The sequence below is a fragment of the Fundulus heteroclitus genome, chromosome 13, assembly GCF_011125445.2.
Source record: "Fundulus heteroclitus isolate FHET01 chromosome 13, MU-UCD_Fhet_4.1, whole genome shotgun sequence".
NCBI lineage: Eukaryota > Metazoa > Chordata > Actinopteri > Cyprinodontiformes > Fundulidae > Fundulus > Fundulus heteroclitus.
The window spans coordinates 25,048,243-25,065,108 of record NC_046373.1 but is presented as its reverse complement, the minus strand read 5'-3'; the positions used below and the strand labels follow the sequence as shown (position 1 = coordinate 25,065,108).

At 39.8% G+C, this 16,866-nt stretch overlaps 1 protein-coding gene across 2 annotated transcripts in view; it reads right to left on the bottom strand.

Moving 5' to 3' along the window:
* The window catches only part of LOC105915855 (tenascin), a 51,360-nt gene that overhangs the window by 31,515 nt on the left and 2,979 nt on the right, over positions 1-16,866 (bottom strand). For both annotated transcript variants that reach the window (XM_036145477.1, XM_036145478.1), the window contains exons 2-5: positions 12,453-12,839; positions 11,839-11,896; positions 11,444-11,653; positions 2,270-3,637 (exon numbers count right to left, since the gene is read on the bottom strand). In XM_036145477.1, coding sequence (XP_036001370.1) covers positions 2,270-3,637; positions 11,444-11,653; positions 11,839-11,896; positions 12,453-12,608 — 1,792 coding nt within the window. In that variant the 5' untranslated portion in view covers positions 12,609-12,839. The remainder of the gene's footprint in view (positions 1-2,269; positions 3,638-11,443; positions 11,654-11,838; positions 11,897-12,452; positions 12,840-16,866) is intronic.

The window sequence follows — 16,866 nt, the reverse complement described above, 5'->3', positions numbered from 1 at the left end:
CTCCATGTGTTGAAGATGACTTCACAAAGGGCATCTCCTTGGTCTAGAACTGAAAACATTTGTGAAACATTTTCAGTGTGACTACGATGAGGCTTATTCAGGGGAACATGCAAAATCCAGGGCAGATTTTGGATATGGGCCAGGCTGCCAATAGAATGAAATAAATCTTTATTTGTCATTGCAATTGTACATGCTAACAAAATTAGTCTTTTTTTAATTTAACCCATCCAATAGGGAGCAGTGGGCAGCTTTTGTTTTTTACAGCACTAATCTGGGGCAAAGGGTGTTGCTCAGGGACCCATAGTGGCATCTCCAGGGTTTGAACTGGGTACCTGCAGCCTTCTCAGAATGCTCTAACCACTGGGCCACCACTCCAGTTGAAATGGAGGAACACAAGCACCAGATAAAACAAAAAGTTATTTGGCTTCAATGAATGCGCGGCCCTTTGGGAGTGTTGTGTATGCATCGTCTGCTTGCTGCTGAATAAGGAAACAGATGTACGTGCTTTGTGCGGGACTGCTCTGCAGTTTTTCTCACGGGCCGTTGTTTTGTTTCTTCTTTTCGTTTTTCGAGACACTACTAGTTATGCCGGAGCATCATGAAATAGAAATACATGTCATTTCTTGTCTGATTTTACGACTTTGTTTAGAAGTGTAAATTATGCCAGAATAAAGTGGCTATTTAGTCACCGTGTTCTGTACAAACTAAATTAAATCTAATCAAAGGCAAATGTTTGAACATTTAGGACGGCACTCTTTACTGTATATCAAGCTAAATGATGGCCACATGTCTTACAAAAGCTGTTTTTGCAAATATGCTGAAAACACATGCTCTTCTATTGTTATATTTGGAACAGTGAAACATTTTAAAACAACATCATTCTTCAGACTTCTTTTCAGCGTTTTTAGTTGGAAAAGTGTTGATTTTTTCCTTCTCCGGGATTGAGTTATGTGTGCACAAGTTTTTGCAATCCACTTAGTTTTTTCCACAAGAGTATTTCAGATTGTGGGACATCCCTTCTCCATCAAGCCCTGTATATGCTTGGACACATTCAGGGAAACACTTAACACTCTGAAGAACACTCTTGTCTGTCTTGTATCAGACGTGGGCATCGCAGAATCCCATTAAACACGATTATGAGGCTGTTTTATGGGCAGCGGGTCTAGGTTCTGCTCCACTATTAATGAAACGGTTCCGTCAGCGGAATGACTGCAGCTTGAACCGCCTCCAGACAGACGAGCTAATGCGCAAACACACCCTGGTAACATCACTTAAAAACAACAACAGTATGAAAGCACAAGCGCAATGGACAGAGGGAGGTGGGCCGATCCTACAAATCATTTTATGATGGAACAGAAGGAAAAAAGTGAATTTCAAAATTCACTGTCAGGAAATTTGGAGGGAAATTGAAGTGTTATGCGTTGGGGGTTAGGGCAGCGGTGTCCAATCTTTTTGCCTATTGGGTCAAAAATTGTTAAATCGAAAGTACTCAAGGGCCAAAAGATGAATAAAAATCAACAACATAAACAAAAATATTGTGATTTTCCTTAACCTGCCCAACAAAATATGATCATTTAAAATATATATATTAAACTGTATTTAGCCTATTTTATTAAATTAATTCTGATCAGATTTTAAGGCACCAAAGTCTGTATTGGAGTAAAGGTCGCCCTGTTTACTATGAAATTAAGGCAAATGTAAAAAGCGTGCTTATTAATGGACATTAAATTAAACATTCAATTGATTTTAACTTGTCTATAGTACCCTAAATGTAAATGTAAGGTAAATGTACCCTAATAAAAAATAATATGTTTCTATCTGCATCAGCCACCAGTGCTGGTTGGGCCAAATCTTTCTTGAAATGCAGTTGGAGGGCCGCAAAACATCAGCACAGGGGCCACAAATGGCCCCCGGGCCACACTTTGGACACCCTTGGGTTAGGGTGTTTGCTCTCTTGCCTATAAGTAAGGTTGCTCACCTAGAAAACAACACAATAAATAGTAAAAATCTTTTTGCAAGATGAGACAAAATATTAGCAAACAAAAAAAACAAAAAGAATGCGTTACAAATATAAGTATTTGCTTGTGATCCCGTAAATTTGATCCCCTACAGTGCAGCCAGATAGCTGGGTAATGTTTCACCACAAACAAAGATCAATTATTCAATTACAGCTTCTCGTGAGTGTAACATGTCATGTGCACAAGGAACATCTGAAAAAAGGAACACCTGATCAAGGAATCAATATCATCAGGACGTCTGCAGGACTCACCAATATTACAGTTTGGTCCAGTCAAGCCCTCTTTACACTGGCTGCAGTCAGGTCCAGTAAATCCTCGACGGCAAACACACTTTCCCTTGATGCACTGTCCTTTGCCGCTGCAGTCATTGGGACAGCCTCTGGCAGCACAGTCCGGTCTGCTGAACCCAACGTCGCAGATGCACTTTCCGTTCACACATCTCCCGTGGTTGTTGCAGTTGTTGGGACAGGCTTGTTGAGAGCAATCTTCGCCGGCGAATCCCTCATTACAAACACATCGCCCGTCAACGCAGCGCCCCCTGTTGTTGCAGTTCCCGGGGCAGGCGTGCTCGGAACAGTCGTCACCGGTGAAGTCGCCCTCACAGACGCACTGGCCGTCAACGCATCTTCCACGGTTGCTGCAGTCGCTGGGACAGCTTTGTTCAGAGCAGTCTGCACCAGTGAAACCGTCGTCACAAACACACTGTCCGTTCACGCAGCTCCCCCTGCTGTTGCAGTTCCCCGGACAGGTGGTCTCGGAGCAGTCAGTACCTGTGTAGGGTTCGTTGCAGACACAACGTCCATCCACACATCTCCCGCGTCTATTACAGTCATTAGGGCAGGTTTTGTCCTGGCAGTCCTTGCCGGTGAAGCCATCATCACAAACACACTGTCCATTGACACAGCGCCCCCTGCTGTTGCAGTTTCCTGGACAGGTGATCTCAGAGCAGTCAGTACCTGTGTAGGGTTTGTTGCAGACACAACGTCCATCCACACATCTCCCGCGTCTATTACAGTCATTAGGGCATGTTTTGTCCTGGCAGTCCTTGCCGGTGAAGCCATCATCACAAACACACTGTCCATTGACACAGCTCCCCCTGTTGTTGCAGTTCCCTGGACAGGTGACCTTAGAGCAGTCAGTACCAGTGAAGCCGGTGTCACAAACACATTTACCGTTGACGCATCTGCCACGATTGTTGCAGTTATCCGGACAGCCCTTTTTGGAGCAATCCGGACCTGTGAATCCGGCGTTGCACACACACTGGCCATTGACGCATTGCCCCCTTCTGTTGCAGTTTCTGGGACAAGATTGTTCGGAACAGCTCGGACCTGTGAAACCAGTATCGCACACGCACTGGCCGTTCACACACCTCCCACGGTCGCTGCAGTTGTCCGGACAGAGCTTCTGGGAGCAGTCAGGGCCGGAGAAACCAGGGTCGCACACGCACTCTCCGTCCACGCACCTCCCGTGGTCGTCACAGTTCCCGGGACATCCCGACTTGCTGCAGTCCGGCCCGCTGTAGCCCGGGAAGCAGACACACTTGCCGTCCACACAGCGACCCTGATCACTGCACTCGTTAGGACATTCCTCGTTGTCGGGTTTTATGGAGCAGCCAGCACCTTAACAGGAGAGAGATTCAAAAGTTTCTCTTAGCTGGATTGATGAAGGGTTGAGTCAAACAGATGCAAAAAAAACACATTTGTCATTTTTGTTTCGTGTACATATATAGAAGTATTCTGTATATTTCATGTTGGGCAAAGAACAAGAACAATGTAATCTGGCCTATCTAATCAAAAAAAGACCAGCTGGTCTAACGTCCAACATTTCAAAAGTGCAGGGGAGAGTGGTGGTAATGACTCAACCAGTCAAACTGTGACCAGAACTGCTGCAGTTTGCTTGTTGCCATTGAAGATGAAAGAAAATCTAATGATACACCAAGTTCAGTCATAGTCAGATGGATGAAGCGGAAAGCAATTTTTTTTTTCCATTATTGTTCTAATATCATCCTGCTGAAATTGAATGAACACGGTGTGAAGAAAAACACGTGTCCTCATGTTCTCACTTCGACTGCTTATTTTGAGAAACATTACCAAGTAGCAATGTTCTTATAGCCATTTCCTGACTCGTAAAAAAATCCTTACATGAATGATTACGTTCTCTTGTCTTGCCCATATTAAAGATTGACAAAAACATATTGGTATCTGTATTTTTAAATACGTTTGGCAGCGGTAACCTATATTTATCAGTTGTTTGACAGGAACAAGGTGTAGAGAAGGGAAAGAAATGCAGTAAATGGCTTCAGGCTAGACTTGAAATGAGCTGTACCTGCTTTACCACTGAAGCACAGGATACCTCTTATTGAATACATTTTTTTACTTTTTAAAATAAGATAAAGACACTGGAATGAAAGATGGGTACAGATATTTTCCTAGGGAGGGATGCCAGTTAATGTTGAAGGTAGTGTGAGTAATTCTAGTTTAATTGGTTAAGGAACAATAAGTAACATTGATACCTAATGGTTAAAATCGGAACAACACATACTCAATGCCTTTCACAGAGACCAGCCATTTACTCATTGGTCCGTTGTTGCTGTGAAACCCCACAGATTTTTCACTTCCACAGGACAGGTATAGATTTTACAGTAAATATCTTACTTTAAATTGCAATCTAAAATTCTTAAAATACTTTCTTACATTTATGACACATAAAGACCAGTGTTTATTTTTCATTTTTATTTAAGTCTTGCCTTACCAACGGAGCAAAAAAGCCGTTAAGTCATTACCAGCTAAATATTTAGCTTCACTGTGGTGTTTTGATGAAAATTAGTTAAAGTGTCTCTTGTAGCAAGTGGAATGAAACAATGTTTTTCTGTTTCAGGATTTTACTTGGTTGAGGGCAGTGACAGACTGGACGGTCTGGCATTTGGGCAGATGCCAAAAGGGCCGCGGGCCCTCGTGGGCCGTTTGGGCCGGCCAATCACGAGGTGGCATGATCGTCGGGTGTGTGTGGCCCCTTTCAAAACCTGAACCTTCAAAAGCATCTAAAGACAATTACAAGGTCGGCTTTTTATCACCTGAGGAACATTTCCAGGATTAAAGGACTGATGTCTCAGCAGGATCTGGAAAAACTAATCCATGCGTTTATTTTTAGTCGAATTGATTGCTGCAACGGTGTTTTCACAGGTCTGCCTAAAAAGTGGATCAGACAGCTGCAGATGATCCAGAACACTGCTGCCCGCGTTCTCACTAAGACTAAGAAAGTAGAGAACATCACCCCAGTTCTAAAGTCCTTACACTGGCTCCCTGTATCTCAGAGAATAGACTTTAAAATACTTCTGTTAGTCTATAAATCCCTGAATGGCTTAGCACCTAAATACATCACAGACTTGTTATCAGTGTATCAACCCTCCAGACCACTCAGGTCTTCTGGCTCCAGTCTGCTCTGCAGAACCAGAACCAGAACTAAACAAGGAGAAGCAGCATTCAGTTCCTATGCTCCACTTATCTGGAACAAACCTCCAGAAAACTGTAAAAGTGCTGAAAGCCTGAGTTCCTTTAAATCGAGATTAAAAACACATTTGTTTAGAATTGCCTTTGAATGTTCAAGTTAAAATGTTTTACTGTTTTCAAATGTTCTTTTTTGTTTCTACACTATCCCTACTTGCTTTTATTCTGTTTTATTTTCCTATATTTTAATCATGTAAAGCACTTTGCATTGTCTCTGTACTGAATTGTGCTATATAAATAAATTTGCCTTGCCTTTTGCCTTGCCTTTCACCCTGTTCATTGTAGGCCTACATTATCTCTCTGCCCACTAATAAGTCAAATGCCTCTTGCTTCAGTTTTTATGCACATTAAAGTTAGAGTTCAACACCAATGGGGCTACAAACTTGCGTGTTATTTCCGTGCATGTGAAGTTATATCTGTGTGTTGCGGGCACATGCACGCGCGTGCGTGCGCGTCCCCATGTGGGCCGCTGTTTGGTGAAAATGCCAGGGCCGTTTTTTAATCCCAGTCCGTCACTGGTTGAGGGCGAGGTCTAATTTTCTTGAATTTGGCTGTATAAAGCCACCTCGTTTTGTGTGATGAGTCCCTTATGTGTGCATATCTGCTGTTGAAACTCACGTCAGAGGGACTCCAGCGGCCTGGCAGGAGATTGAAATCCCGGTGGGCAAAGAGCTGAGGGGTAACGCACATACACACTCACAAACCCAGTAACATTTCTGCTTATTTTTCCATAACTTCATGTTACATTTACTTACACCCTTTTCCTGACAACTAAATCAAACATAAACTTTAACCAAATATTTTTTTTTTTTCCTTCTCAGAGAACGTCAAGCAAAGTGGGTAATAAACTGGGCTCTATTAGCTTAGTTGCTGGCAGTTTAGTATATAATTAGTCACAAGTTTCAGTAAAAATGTGGCCATTAAATTCAGCTGCAGGTGTTTACAGCAGGCTTTATCTTCTCTATGATAGACACTCTACTATTAAAATAGAAAATGGATAGAGTGATTAACTTTGACCAAATATCATTTGATTTTAAACCTAGATCACAAAATTATCCAGAATAATTCAGAACATATTACTTAATTATGGTTTATATTTTCAGACAGTATTTTGGTAGCCTTAATATTTGACCTCTGATGCTTTAACCCATTTTGTAGATTGAGATTGTAGACCATTATTCAGGGTCAAAGCCTCTTGTGCTAAATCAAACCTGTGCTGGATCAGTCCATTCTTGACGCAGGACTGGGCTACAAAACAATCCAGGTTGTGTTGTCAATAACATCTTAGTTTGTAGAAAAAGAAGACGAAAAGACACATTGGCTTTTTCAATAAAACCCTTTTTTTTTTCATAATTCTGTCCAGCTGAATTTTGGGTTCACCAGCGGTAACCGTTACACACAGAAATGCATGAAGGGGAGAAAGAAAGCGGTTAACTTTTTTTTTTTTTTTCTGTCATTGTTTTGCTTTCACTGCCCTCATCTTATATTGCTAATTTTTCAGCAACTGTTGAATTTTATAGTTACGTAAAATAAAAATAACCAGTTTAAGTTGTTCAGGAGCATACCCCAAGCCTTTTGTAATGTCTGTAACAGACTACAGTATTCTAGAAGGAACAATATTAATGTTATACCACACTGTTTTAGCGTTTGGGATGTCTTACTTAGAAAACAATATTTTCTTCTTTATGTCAAGGAAACTGTCATAATCCAGTGACAGTGGCATTTTCTAGGAGTTTGAGGCACTGCCATCGACTGGTTCAGGTTCTAGCTGACACATTCTGTGTCAACATGGGCAATCTTCCTCTGTTGTCCTTTCCTGTGGGGTTCCACAGGGCTCAGCTTTGGGGTCTCTACTTTTTATGATGTGCCTGCTTCCCTTGGGCTACATTTTTAGAAGACACAAGTGTGCCACTATAAGTAGAATGGGAGGCAGAGCTTTCAGTTATCAGGCTCCTCTCCTGTGGAATCAACTCTTAGTTCTGGTCTGTGAGGCAGACACCCTGTCTACATTCAAGACTAGGCTTCAAACTTTCCTTTTTGACAAAGCTTCTAGTTAGAGAGACTTAGGTTATCCTGAGTTATCTCTGTAGTTTTTCTGCTATTGGCTTAGGCTGCTGGAGGACATTGAGACCTAGTTCTCTCACTCTGCATACTATCTGTATAACATATGTGTGTCACAAACATCCCTGTCATGTCTTCAGCTGGTGCAGAATGCAGCCGCACGTCTTTTAACTGGTACATGAAAGGGATAGCACATAACTCCAGCCTTGCTGGGCTGGCTGCCTGTTCATTTCAGGGTTAATTTTAAGGTTCAATCATTTGTTATAAAATCTTTGAATGGTCTTGCCCCGCCTTACCTCGCTGAGCTTTTACAATTACATTGCCCCTCCAGTTCACTCAGCTCAGTGTACCAGTTTCTCCTGAATGTGCAGAGGACACTGCCAAATCGCAGTGTACAGAGATTTTTCTTTGGCAGTGAAATTATTCTCCCAGTGAACATTACACAGGCTGCTTCACTGTGTATTTTTTAAACCTGCTCTGAAAACTCGTCTTTTTTTTCCCACTGGCTTTTGACAGCATATTTTATTTGTTCAAGTTGCTTTGTAACATCTTTTTGTATTTTCTTCTTTGTGTTTTACTGCTTATTTATGAAATGTGTTCAGCACTTTGGTCAGTTGGGTTGTTTTTAAAGTGCTTATAAATAAAGTTTGTTTGACTTGGTTTTTGAAGGCAGCATCAAAGATTCAGATGTTACTGAAATTGTGTATTTTTGTCAGGGTACATTTCTTAATTTTGTAAGCCAAAGAGCTAACCACTAATTCAATTCAACTTCGTTTATTTATATAGCACCAGATCATAACAAATGTCTTTTTAAGGCACACTGTAAAAAAACAAAACAAAAAAAGATTAAATAAATAATAATAAATAAATTCAATCCAATCATACAGAGTTTCCAAGTCGATTACATATACTCTTAATTGACCTTAGTTATCAAACAATCCATTCAAGTAAACTTTATTATTCAAATTGGTTAAAAGGTTTTCTAAGGAAACCCAGCAGATTGTATCTAATCACTGCAGCATTCACTCCTCCTGGATGACCATTCAGTGACTATCCACTGTTGCTTGTATTGTGTTGATTAAATAATCTTCTTCATCACGATGGCCTATCCTTGTCAAGGGCTTTTCTAGTCAAGATAATTGAAATTATTATTTTTTATATCTTTGCAATAATAATTCTGATCACCACTTTTTTTTCTCCCAATACTTATACTTTGTTTTTATTTAAAGATAATTCAAAGTAAAAAAAAAAGACATTTCATTACTATAAAACATAAAATCTTTGGATAACACAACATGATTTTAAATCCTGTCACCTTTCCAATAAAACACCAAGCTCTAAGTTTTTAAATACTATAATATTTTCATTTAAGCCCTGAGAGGTGAAGCTGGCCATATTATTAACATATGTATGGAAATTATGACAATGTAAAAATGTACAAGCTGATTTCGAGGACTTAAAGCCAGGCACATACATGCTTTATCTGGTGCATATTTCTGCCTTTGCGAGATTGGACACATTCTTACCAATATTATTCAGATTTTAGTGCAAACCTCTTAAAAAAAGTCTTAACTTCAAAACTAAGGCTGAGTCGGTGGAGGTTATTGCATTAAGCCCCTCCTTTTATACCCCTATCCTATCACATAACTTATGCCAGAGACACCACTCAAATGTTTGTTTAAGTGGGGCCCAAAAACTCAACACCTGTTTGCAGCAACACATTTTTCTGTGATGCATACAACCTGATACAACATACAGCATACAACACTACTATGTAGCAAGCCCCCTTGGATTTATGTCCTTTTTTCCCTGTGGACCCTTGAGGAGAGAGGAGTTCTACACTGGGGGGCACATGGGGTTCAAAGACTCACAAGCATCTGCAGGGTCAAGCAACCTGAGTGAAGAAAGCAGAGGCAACTCTGTGTGGAGCGGTTTCCTGCGACAGATCAAGCTGAGAGCAGGCCCTCACAAGAAGCAGCTACGTCAGGGGAGGCCGTGCGGAGGTCCCCGTGTTCACAGTCCCAGCGCAAATTGCCAATTCACGAACCTCCCCACAATCCACCCCCCATCTAGTATTTTTATTGGATGATCCGAACTGGGGGGCCATAGCATTTGTGCCCCACAGCTGTTACTGATAATGTGCTGGGCATGTGCACAGCTACTTCAGATATTTATTATTTATACAAACATTGGTGAGCTGGCCTCAATTTCAGGGCGCATCAAGAGGATTAACCTAAAGTGTTTGCCAGTATTCTGTGTATATATATTCTGTGTCTGTGTGTGTGTGTGTGTGTATATATATATATATATATATATATATATATATATATATATATATATATATATATATATATATATATATATATATATATATAGGTCCTATTCTTCTAAAAAAAATAACACACACACACACACAAGCCCCTGGTGAAAGAGTCCCTTGATGTAGCACCAACTCTTGATCAGATCTTGAGCTTCATTAATTAACAGGCAGCAGAAGATACACAGCCATATTTTCTCACTGTGCTTGCACAGGGCATCATGGGGCTCTTCCCCCTATTAGACATGCAAATTAAGAAATTGTGTTTGTCTTGGGCTGAGGTAATAAAAATAAAAACAACAGGAACACAAATACAAAGGAATCGAGGTAAGAGAACACACTATCCTCTGAGTTCAGGCAAAGAGCATCTGAAACCCTGCTATATTTATTTATATAGAGGGATCATGAGTATCATGAGTATATAAATCCAGCGTGGCAACGCAAATCAAGTGTGATTTAAACATTTTAATTTTAATAGACATACATGAAAGAAGTGGATTTATTTCAGCACGCACTTTAATATGCTCACATAGCTGGAGTACTAATGTTAGTGTTACGTGTGAAGAGCTTCTCTATCAACAACAAAACCCTCCAAACTGTTTATTTATGTAATGATAACAATGATGATGCTGAAAAAGATTTGTATAGAACTAGCTTTCAGTCTTTGTATAATCTTTGGACTTAATTTTATTTTGATAGTCAGATGGAAAAGTTTGTTGCTCAGAGACGGGTTTTGGCAGCTTCAGTGTTTGCATGGAGAGTTTTCAGCAGGTCATTATCCTTTTTGAGTTCAATTCAAAAAGGGAGAAAAGCCCTGAGGATTTATAGATTCTCTCAGGGATATCTATTAATTTTATGAAAATATGAAGTTTATGTTAAAACACTTTGTTCTGTAAATGTTAATTTGTATACAGCATAATGCCCAGTCTAATGTTTTTTTTTCTTTAATAGAAAGTTGCACTGAGACTCGAAATTAAAGCTTGACCTGTCTAGGTTTGTGGGTTTGGAAGTTGGACTAAAGTGTAGACGGGACCTAGGTTGTGGCATGATGAATTGTGGGATTTTAGATATAACAAAAGGCAAAAACGTACAGCACAGCACGAGGAGAACAGAAGATAGATCATGGATGGAGAAAACAAGGCATAACGTGGGCAAAAAACAAGCAAAGTGACAACATGGTAACAGAAGGATCCAGCCAGGAACAAAGACCAACAGAGAGCATACTGAGGGAGGTGTGGAGAATGACATTGGAACCTGGTGTAGTAATCATGAGATAATATAGAGCAGCTGAGGCTTAAGATAAGCTAAACTAATTACTATAGAGGAGCTGAAGATAGACACAAGGAAACACCTAATCAAGAGAAAGGGATACATACTAACCAATGGGAATAAACTTGAATACACAGGGGGATAAGTACACAGGAATAAACTAACTACCCACAGAGAGATGATGAGTCAACAGACACAAGTGAAAAACAAAACATAGTACCCAAGACTCATAACATGAGCCTTGTCTTAGAAAAAAATACATTATTATTTACCTTTGCTCTCAGAGGTGCAGCAGCTTCCTCCTGTTTCTCCGCACTTCCCCCGAAGGTCAGACATCTCCCGCTCCAGACTTTCTAACCGCTCCCGCAGGGCAGCGAAGTCTGCATCACAGCCACAAGACCCAGAACCTGACCCTGATGGAACCAGTTTGATCTTATGGGTCAGCACCAGAGGAGAGCCGGGTGCCAGATCAATTTCTTTACCTGAGGATAAAAATGTAGGCAACTCAAACATAACTGTCACAAGGACAGAAAGAAAAAAATATTGATATTTTGAAGGGGAATTTAAAAAATAAATCTGTTCTTCCACCCGTTAAGTATTTCTACAGTTTTCATAGCAGTAAAACATATAGCTGATTAATGTGTCTTGCCAAATCAATAAGTATTACCTCCTTGGCTCATATCAGATGAATCCCCCTGAGAGGAACATCCCTCTGAGATCACTACCTGCAACAACAACAGCAACAGAGAAGGCAAGACATTAAACTTTGTTTATGGAGTCCATCCAAAAGCGGAACATTCCTACTTTATGTTTATATTAAGAATCTTTTACATCTTGGCAGGGAATTCAAAAAAAAAATCTATAGTTATGACTAAGACAGCATCCTTATTTTGATTTTTGCCCGCATGCCTCATCTTCAATGCATCTCTCTGAAGTATATTTGGACACCCTAAAGATTAATGTCCTAATTATGTGTTGCATTCTCCCTCTTAAAGAAGCAAGCCTTAGCATGGTGATCTAGAGGACAAAAAGTCATCTTTGCTTCGGAGGGTGAGTTCTTCTTTTAACAGACTTTATCTACACATCACAGGCAATTTGGCACATCATTGCAACCAAACCACAGGTCAACTCTACTAAATATGCAGTTGCAGTTAAACCTGGTTAACTAATGTACGTCCGATGCTGAAACCCAATTCATCCTTAAGTTTTAATCTATTTCAATTACTTTTGTGCTTTTGTTCTTTGACCTTTGATGGGTTGACCAAAGGTAGGTTGAATCACCTTGATAGAGTCCTGCTCAGCTGCCCTTGGTGTCCTCTGATCTCTGACCTGTAACTCCCTGATGGTTGATGGGGTCAGCATCGCTGGTCCAGCCAGAAGCACAAGAATGAAGGAGGGGATGAGGGGAAGCATGACTTGGAACAGACCGGAATCCATTCCAAAGGTTGGTGGGAGGGAAAGGGAAAGGAAAGCTGTTTGATGGTTCGGGAAAACTGGGCACTTTGATTGACCTTTGACTGGACCTTATATCTATATATATTTTTTCTAACACTTTCAGATTTTCATTTTCTGCAGGATAGGGATCTCTGAGCTGCTGTCACTTTGTCTCAGTCAGACTCTTCATAGGTGATGACGTCCTTCCTCTTCTCGACTCCAAGAACTTTCCACCTGAAAGAGAACCGGCATCCCACATTAAAGCTCACCTTAAATTTCATGTTAGCTCAGCAGACTTGGATACGATTAGCACAAATGGGGACCATTTGCTGTTTATGGGCCTGTCAGTGTTGCATGTCGGCCAATGAACCCCAAGAAAACTGTAAATTTGTGTGAAAGAGACTCTGTTACCCTACACCTAGTCTACACATACGTGCAGGATGCAGCAGACCGAAGCCGAGCATTTATGGCGGACTTTTTCACAGCTGGTGGTTATTTGAGTCATTTTACATCCTTTTTTTTTTTTTTTTACAAGATTTGATGACAAAGTTTCCATTTTAAAATTTCTGAATTGCCCTACATTTATAATTACCAAAACTATATTGTGTAAACCTTAAAGGACTACATAAGAAAAAGCCTATAGTTATAAAAACCTTTAATAAATGTAGAAATCTTGTTATATTTCCCCTCCCACAAAAACGATGTTTAAAACAAATTCTTTCTTAGTTCTTGTCTTTGTATTTTCCCTCATTAAGCAGATTTTGGGGGTTATCAAGCTTTAAGGTATTAAAATAATAAGGACTGAACTGTTTTTGTGAAACAATTCTGGGTCTGAATCAGTGATTAGATATTTTCTCTCTGGTAAAAACAAGGCAAACAAACTCGTAGATGTGAACTTTGTCCAAGGTTTGCAATTGAATATGACAAATTTAACAATAAAAGCTTCAGGTACCTTAAGAGAGGTAGTAGTTTAAAATCTAATAAAATGTAAAGGAATTACAAGATTATCCCCTTTCATGCATTAAAGCATTTATTCCTACCCTCTGAGTGGCATCAGTGAATTTACTTTATTTAGGCAACAACAGACAGATTTCCTTATATACTTGACCTGTTGATCCCGGCTTACAATTGACCAAGCGGAGATTCAAATATTATTCAATCAGGTCTCTCAAGAAAAATAAATGTTATTCTCAATGAGGTTTTCACCTGGTTAAATGAAGGTTAAATAAGGAATCAGTAGTTGATCGAGTGGTGCATCACTACCTGACATATATTCAAAACTTTTTTTGAGAAAAGCCATAATTTGACTTAACTTGTTGGTTTTTATATCAGAACAACATGACTTGATTAAAGTCACTATAAAAAGGAAAGAACAAAAATTCAGTCCAGTTGCTAAATTACAAAATCCCTTACACTTAAACTTAGAATTAAAAATGAGCTTGGTTTGAAAAATGTACACTAATTTCTACTCTTCTTCTTAACGTTATACATAGTCTTTAAATACAACTTCTCAGAGTAGTGTTGAAAAAGCATGGCAGCTGCAGAACTGCTTATCCTTTACTCAGATAATTAATTTTCTAACCTTTTCATGCTGCAAGTATTTATATTTCTCAATCTTACTGAATATATATTTTCTCCAATTTATCTATTTGTTTTTTATGTATTTATTGTTCAAAAACCTGTTTTCTGTCTGTTTCAGTTATATAATGATCTACATTTTGCACTTGTCAATGGTTCGTTTCTCTGTGGAATATCACCTCTATGCTTTTTAATGAGTTTCAAATGAAATTATACATTCTAAAAGCAACATTTCAACAATAACTGACCATTTCAGCAATAAAATCAGTTGATGTTAATGTTGAGAAAACCATCCTTTACTTAAGTGCGTACCAATTTTATCAAAATGGTGAAATTGAAATGCTCACATCTCTCATTTAGGGTTAAACAACAACAGTAAATAGCTCCTAACTTGATGGATGGATGGATGGATGGATGGATGGATGGATGGATGGATGGATGGATGGATGGATGGATGGATGGATGGATGGAGTACCCATTGCTACAGTTTCCTGCTCATCACAAGGCAACAATACGAAACGTAGGACAGACAACCTTGCATGCAAACAGTCATACCTAGGAGCATTTTAAAAAGACCAAATAACATAACATGTATATATTATACTGGGTTGTGGGAGGAAGCAGGAGTATCCAGAGGGAACCCATGTATAAACAGGAGAATATCCAAACTCCATGCTGATAGATTCCAGGCAGGGATTCAAACCCTAGACTTTCCTGCTGCTAACCAACAACTGGAAGACTCTGTGACCAGTTTCAGATTTTTAAAGTGAGTAAAAAGTTACATTTTCCACGTTCTAGATTTCTTCCATTTCTCTTAGGCACGCTGTTTTATAATCAAAAAGCAAATGTATCCTACCACCTACATTTTCCCGTAACATTGCTGATAACACAAAAACAGTAGCTGGACACATCCTAATGTGAGTCAGACCTTAAATTATATAGCTGCCTGGGTCTCCCCCGTAAGGTTTAACAACCAAAGCTGGTTAATATCTGACAGATCGACTGTTCAAAGCAACGTTCCGCAGCGGCTCTGAATGGAGAAAGCAGCTGCCGGGAGTTCGCAAGAACATAACGTCATTTTTTTCTGCGCGTGGGGCAATAAATTCAAATTAGGGGACAACATACACATAGTCATTAATATCTTTTAACTAGTCAGGCAGATTTTTTTTGTATCATTCTGTGGAAAGTTATTATTACAATCAACAATAAAAGGTATGTGGTGGGAAATTTTGCAAATGAATGTGAATTCAGGGGATTCACATCAAAGATGTTAGCCAGATTTTCACTTAATAGCTGTTAGTTTTTATTGTTTCGGCTGCGTTTCAGTTTTACTCATGCACTATGATATTTCGCTTTGAAATACACAGACAGGCTTTGGGCAGGTTGTCTAATTCAGACTGACTGGTATCAAGAGACTTAAAATGTCCAAGAAAACAAAGACACACCAGTGAAGAACCAGCGGCAGGCTGGACTGTTAACACGATCAACGAGGCGGGCTATAAATTTCCATCTTTAACTGTCAGATTTAGGTGAGCTGGTGCCCACCATCTTCTTAAATTTCTCTTCTTGGCATTTCCAGCAGCTCTTACAGCCCCTTTGTCTCAACAATGGAAAAGTTGTAAGGATTGCTGCTTTTCCACTCAGTTTAGCCTTCAGAGGCTGTTAAGGAGACCAGTCTAACTTCTGACCTTTTGTTTCGCTCTGAAAAACAATCCATCTCGGAGGTCAACGCATCAGACTGTCGCAGTAGTCCTCTCACAAAATTTCTGAAAAGGATAACAAGCTTCACCCGTACGCTTTCTTCTGCTGCTGCCTCTGTACATCAGAGAACATTATGTGGGTGACCAGGAGTAACCGGCCGTTAAGCTTTTGAGGACCTGACACTAAGGGGCAGAACGTCCCATGGTTTTCTGGACCGACCATAAGATAAGATAAGATAAGATAAGATAAGATAAGATAAGATAAGAATTACTTTACTGTCCTGCAATGGGGAAGTTTGGGTGTGACAGAGGCATGCACACGGAGAGTTACACCATTACTAGCAATGAAACAAAGAAGGGAAGAAGAAAAAGGAGAGAACTAACCAGTCTAGTCGAAAGTTAGCTCTAAAGAAACACCAAGAATAGAAGATAAAAGTAAATACCGGAGTAAGTATTGCACAGTGGAAAATATTTGAAATGTGGGGAAAAAAACAACAAAAAACACCTCCGGCCTATTTAACATAACACACGATAATAGAATAAGCAATATGCATAATAGTGCATCAGCATCCCTAGTTAAGGCGTGTGCAAGTTACCTTAGCATCTTGGAATAGTGGAAACAGTTATATCTGTTGGGAGCAGTCGAGATTATAAAGTTTGACTGCAGCCATAATAATGTATTTTATCTCCAGGAGGCTAAGCACCTTAATCCACGACAGTCCCGATGGTCTCTTTTCTTCTCTCAATTCAATTTCATCATTTATTATGAAGGTTCCAAAAACTCCCAACCTGACGCCTTGTCCACAAAGGTTTCTCCAAACAACACTATAGTTGCACCTTCTTGTGTTGTGAGGGCTTTTACACGGGAGATCCATGATCATGTCCTCCAACCTCAATGTTCTGATCCTGACTCTGGTACGGGTCTCCCTAATCATACACCCTTCTGTTCACTCTCAGCTCACCCACTGGGCTCACACAGACAG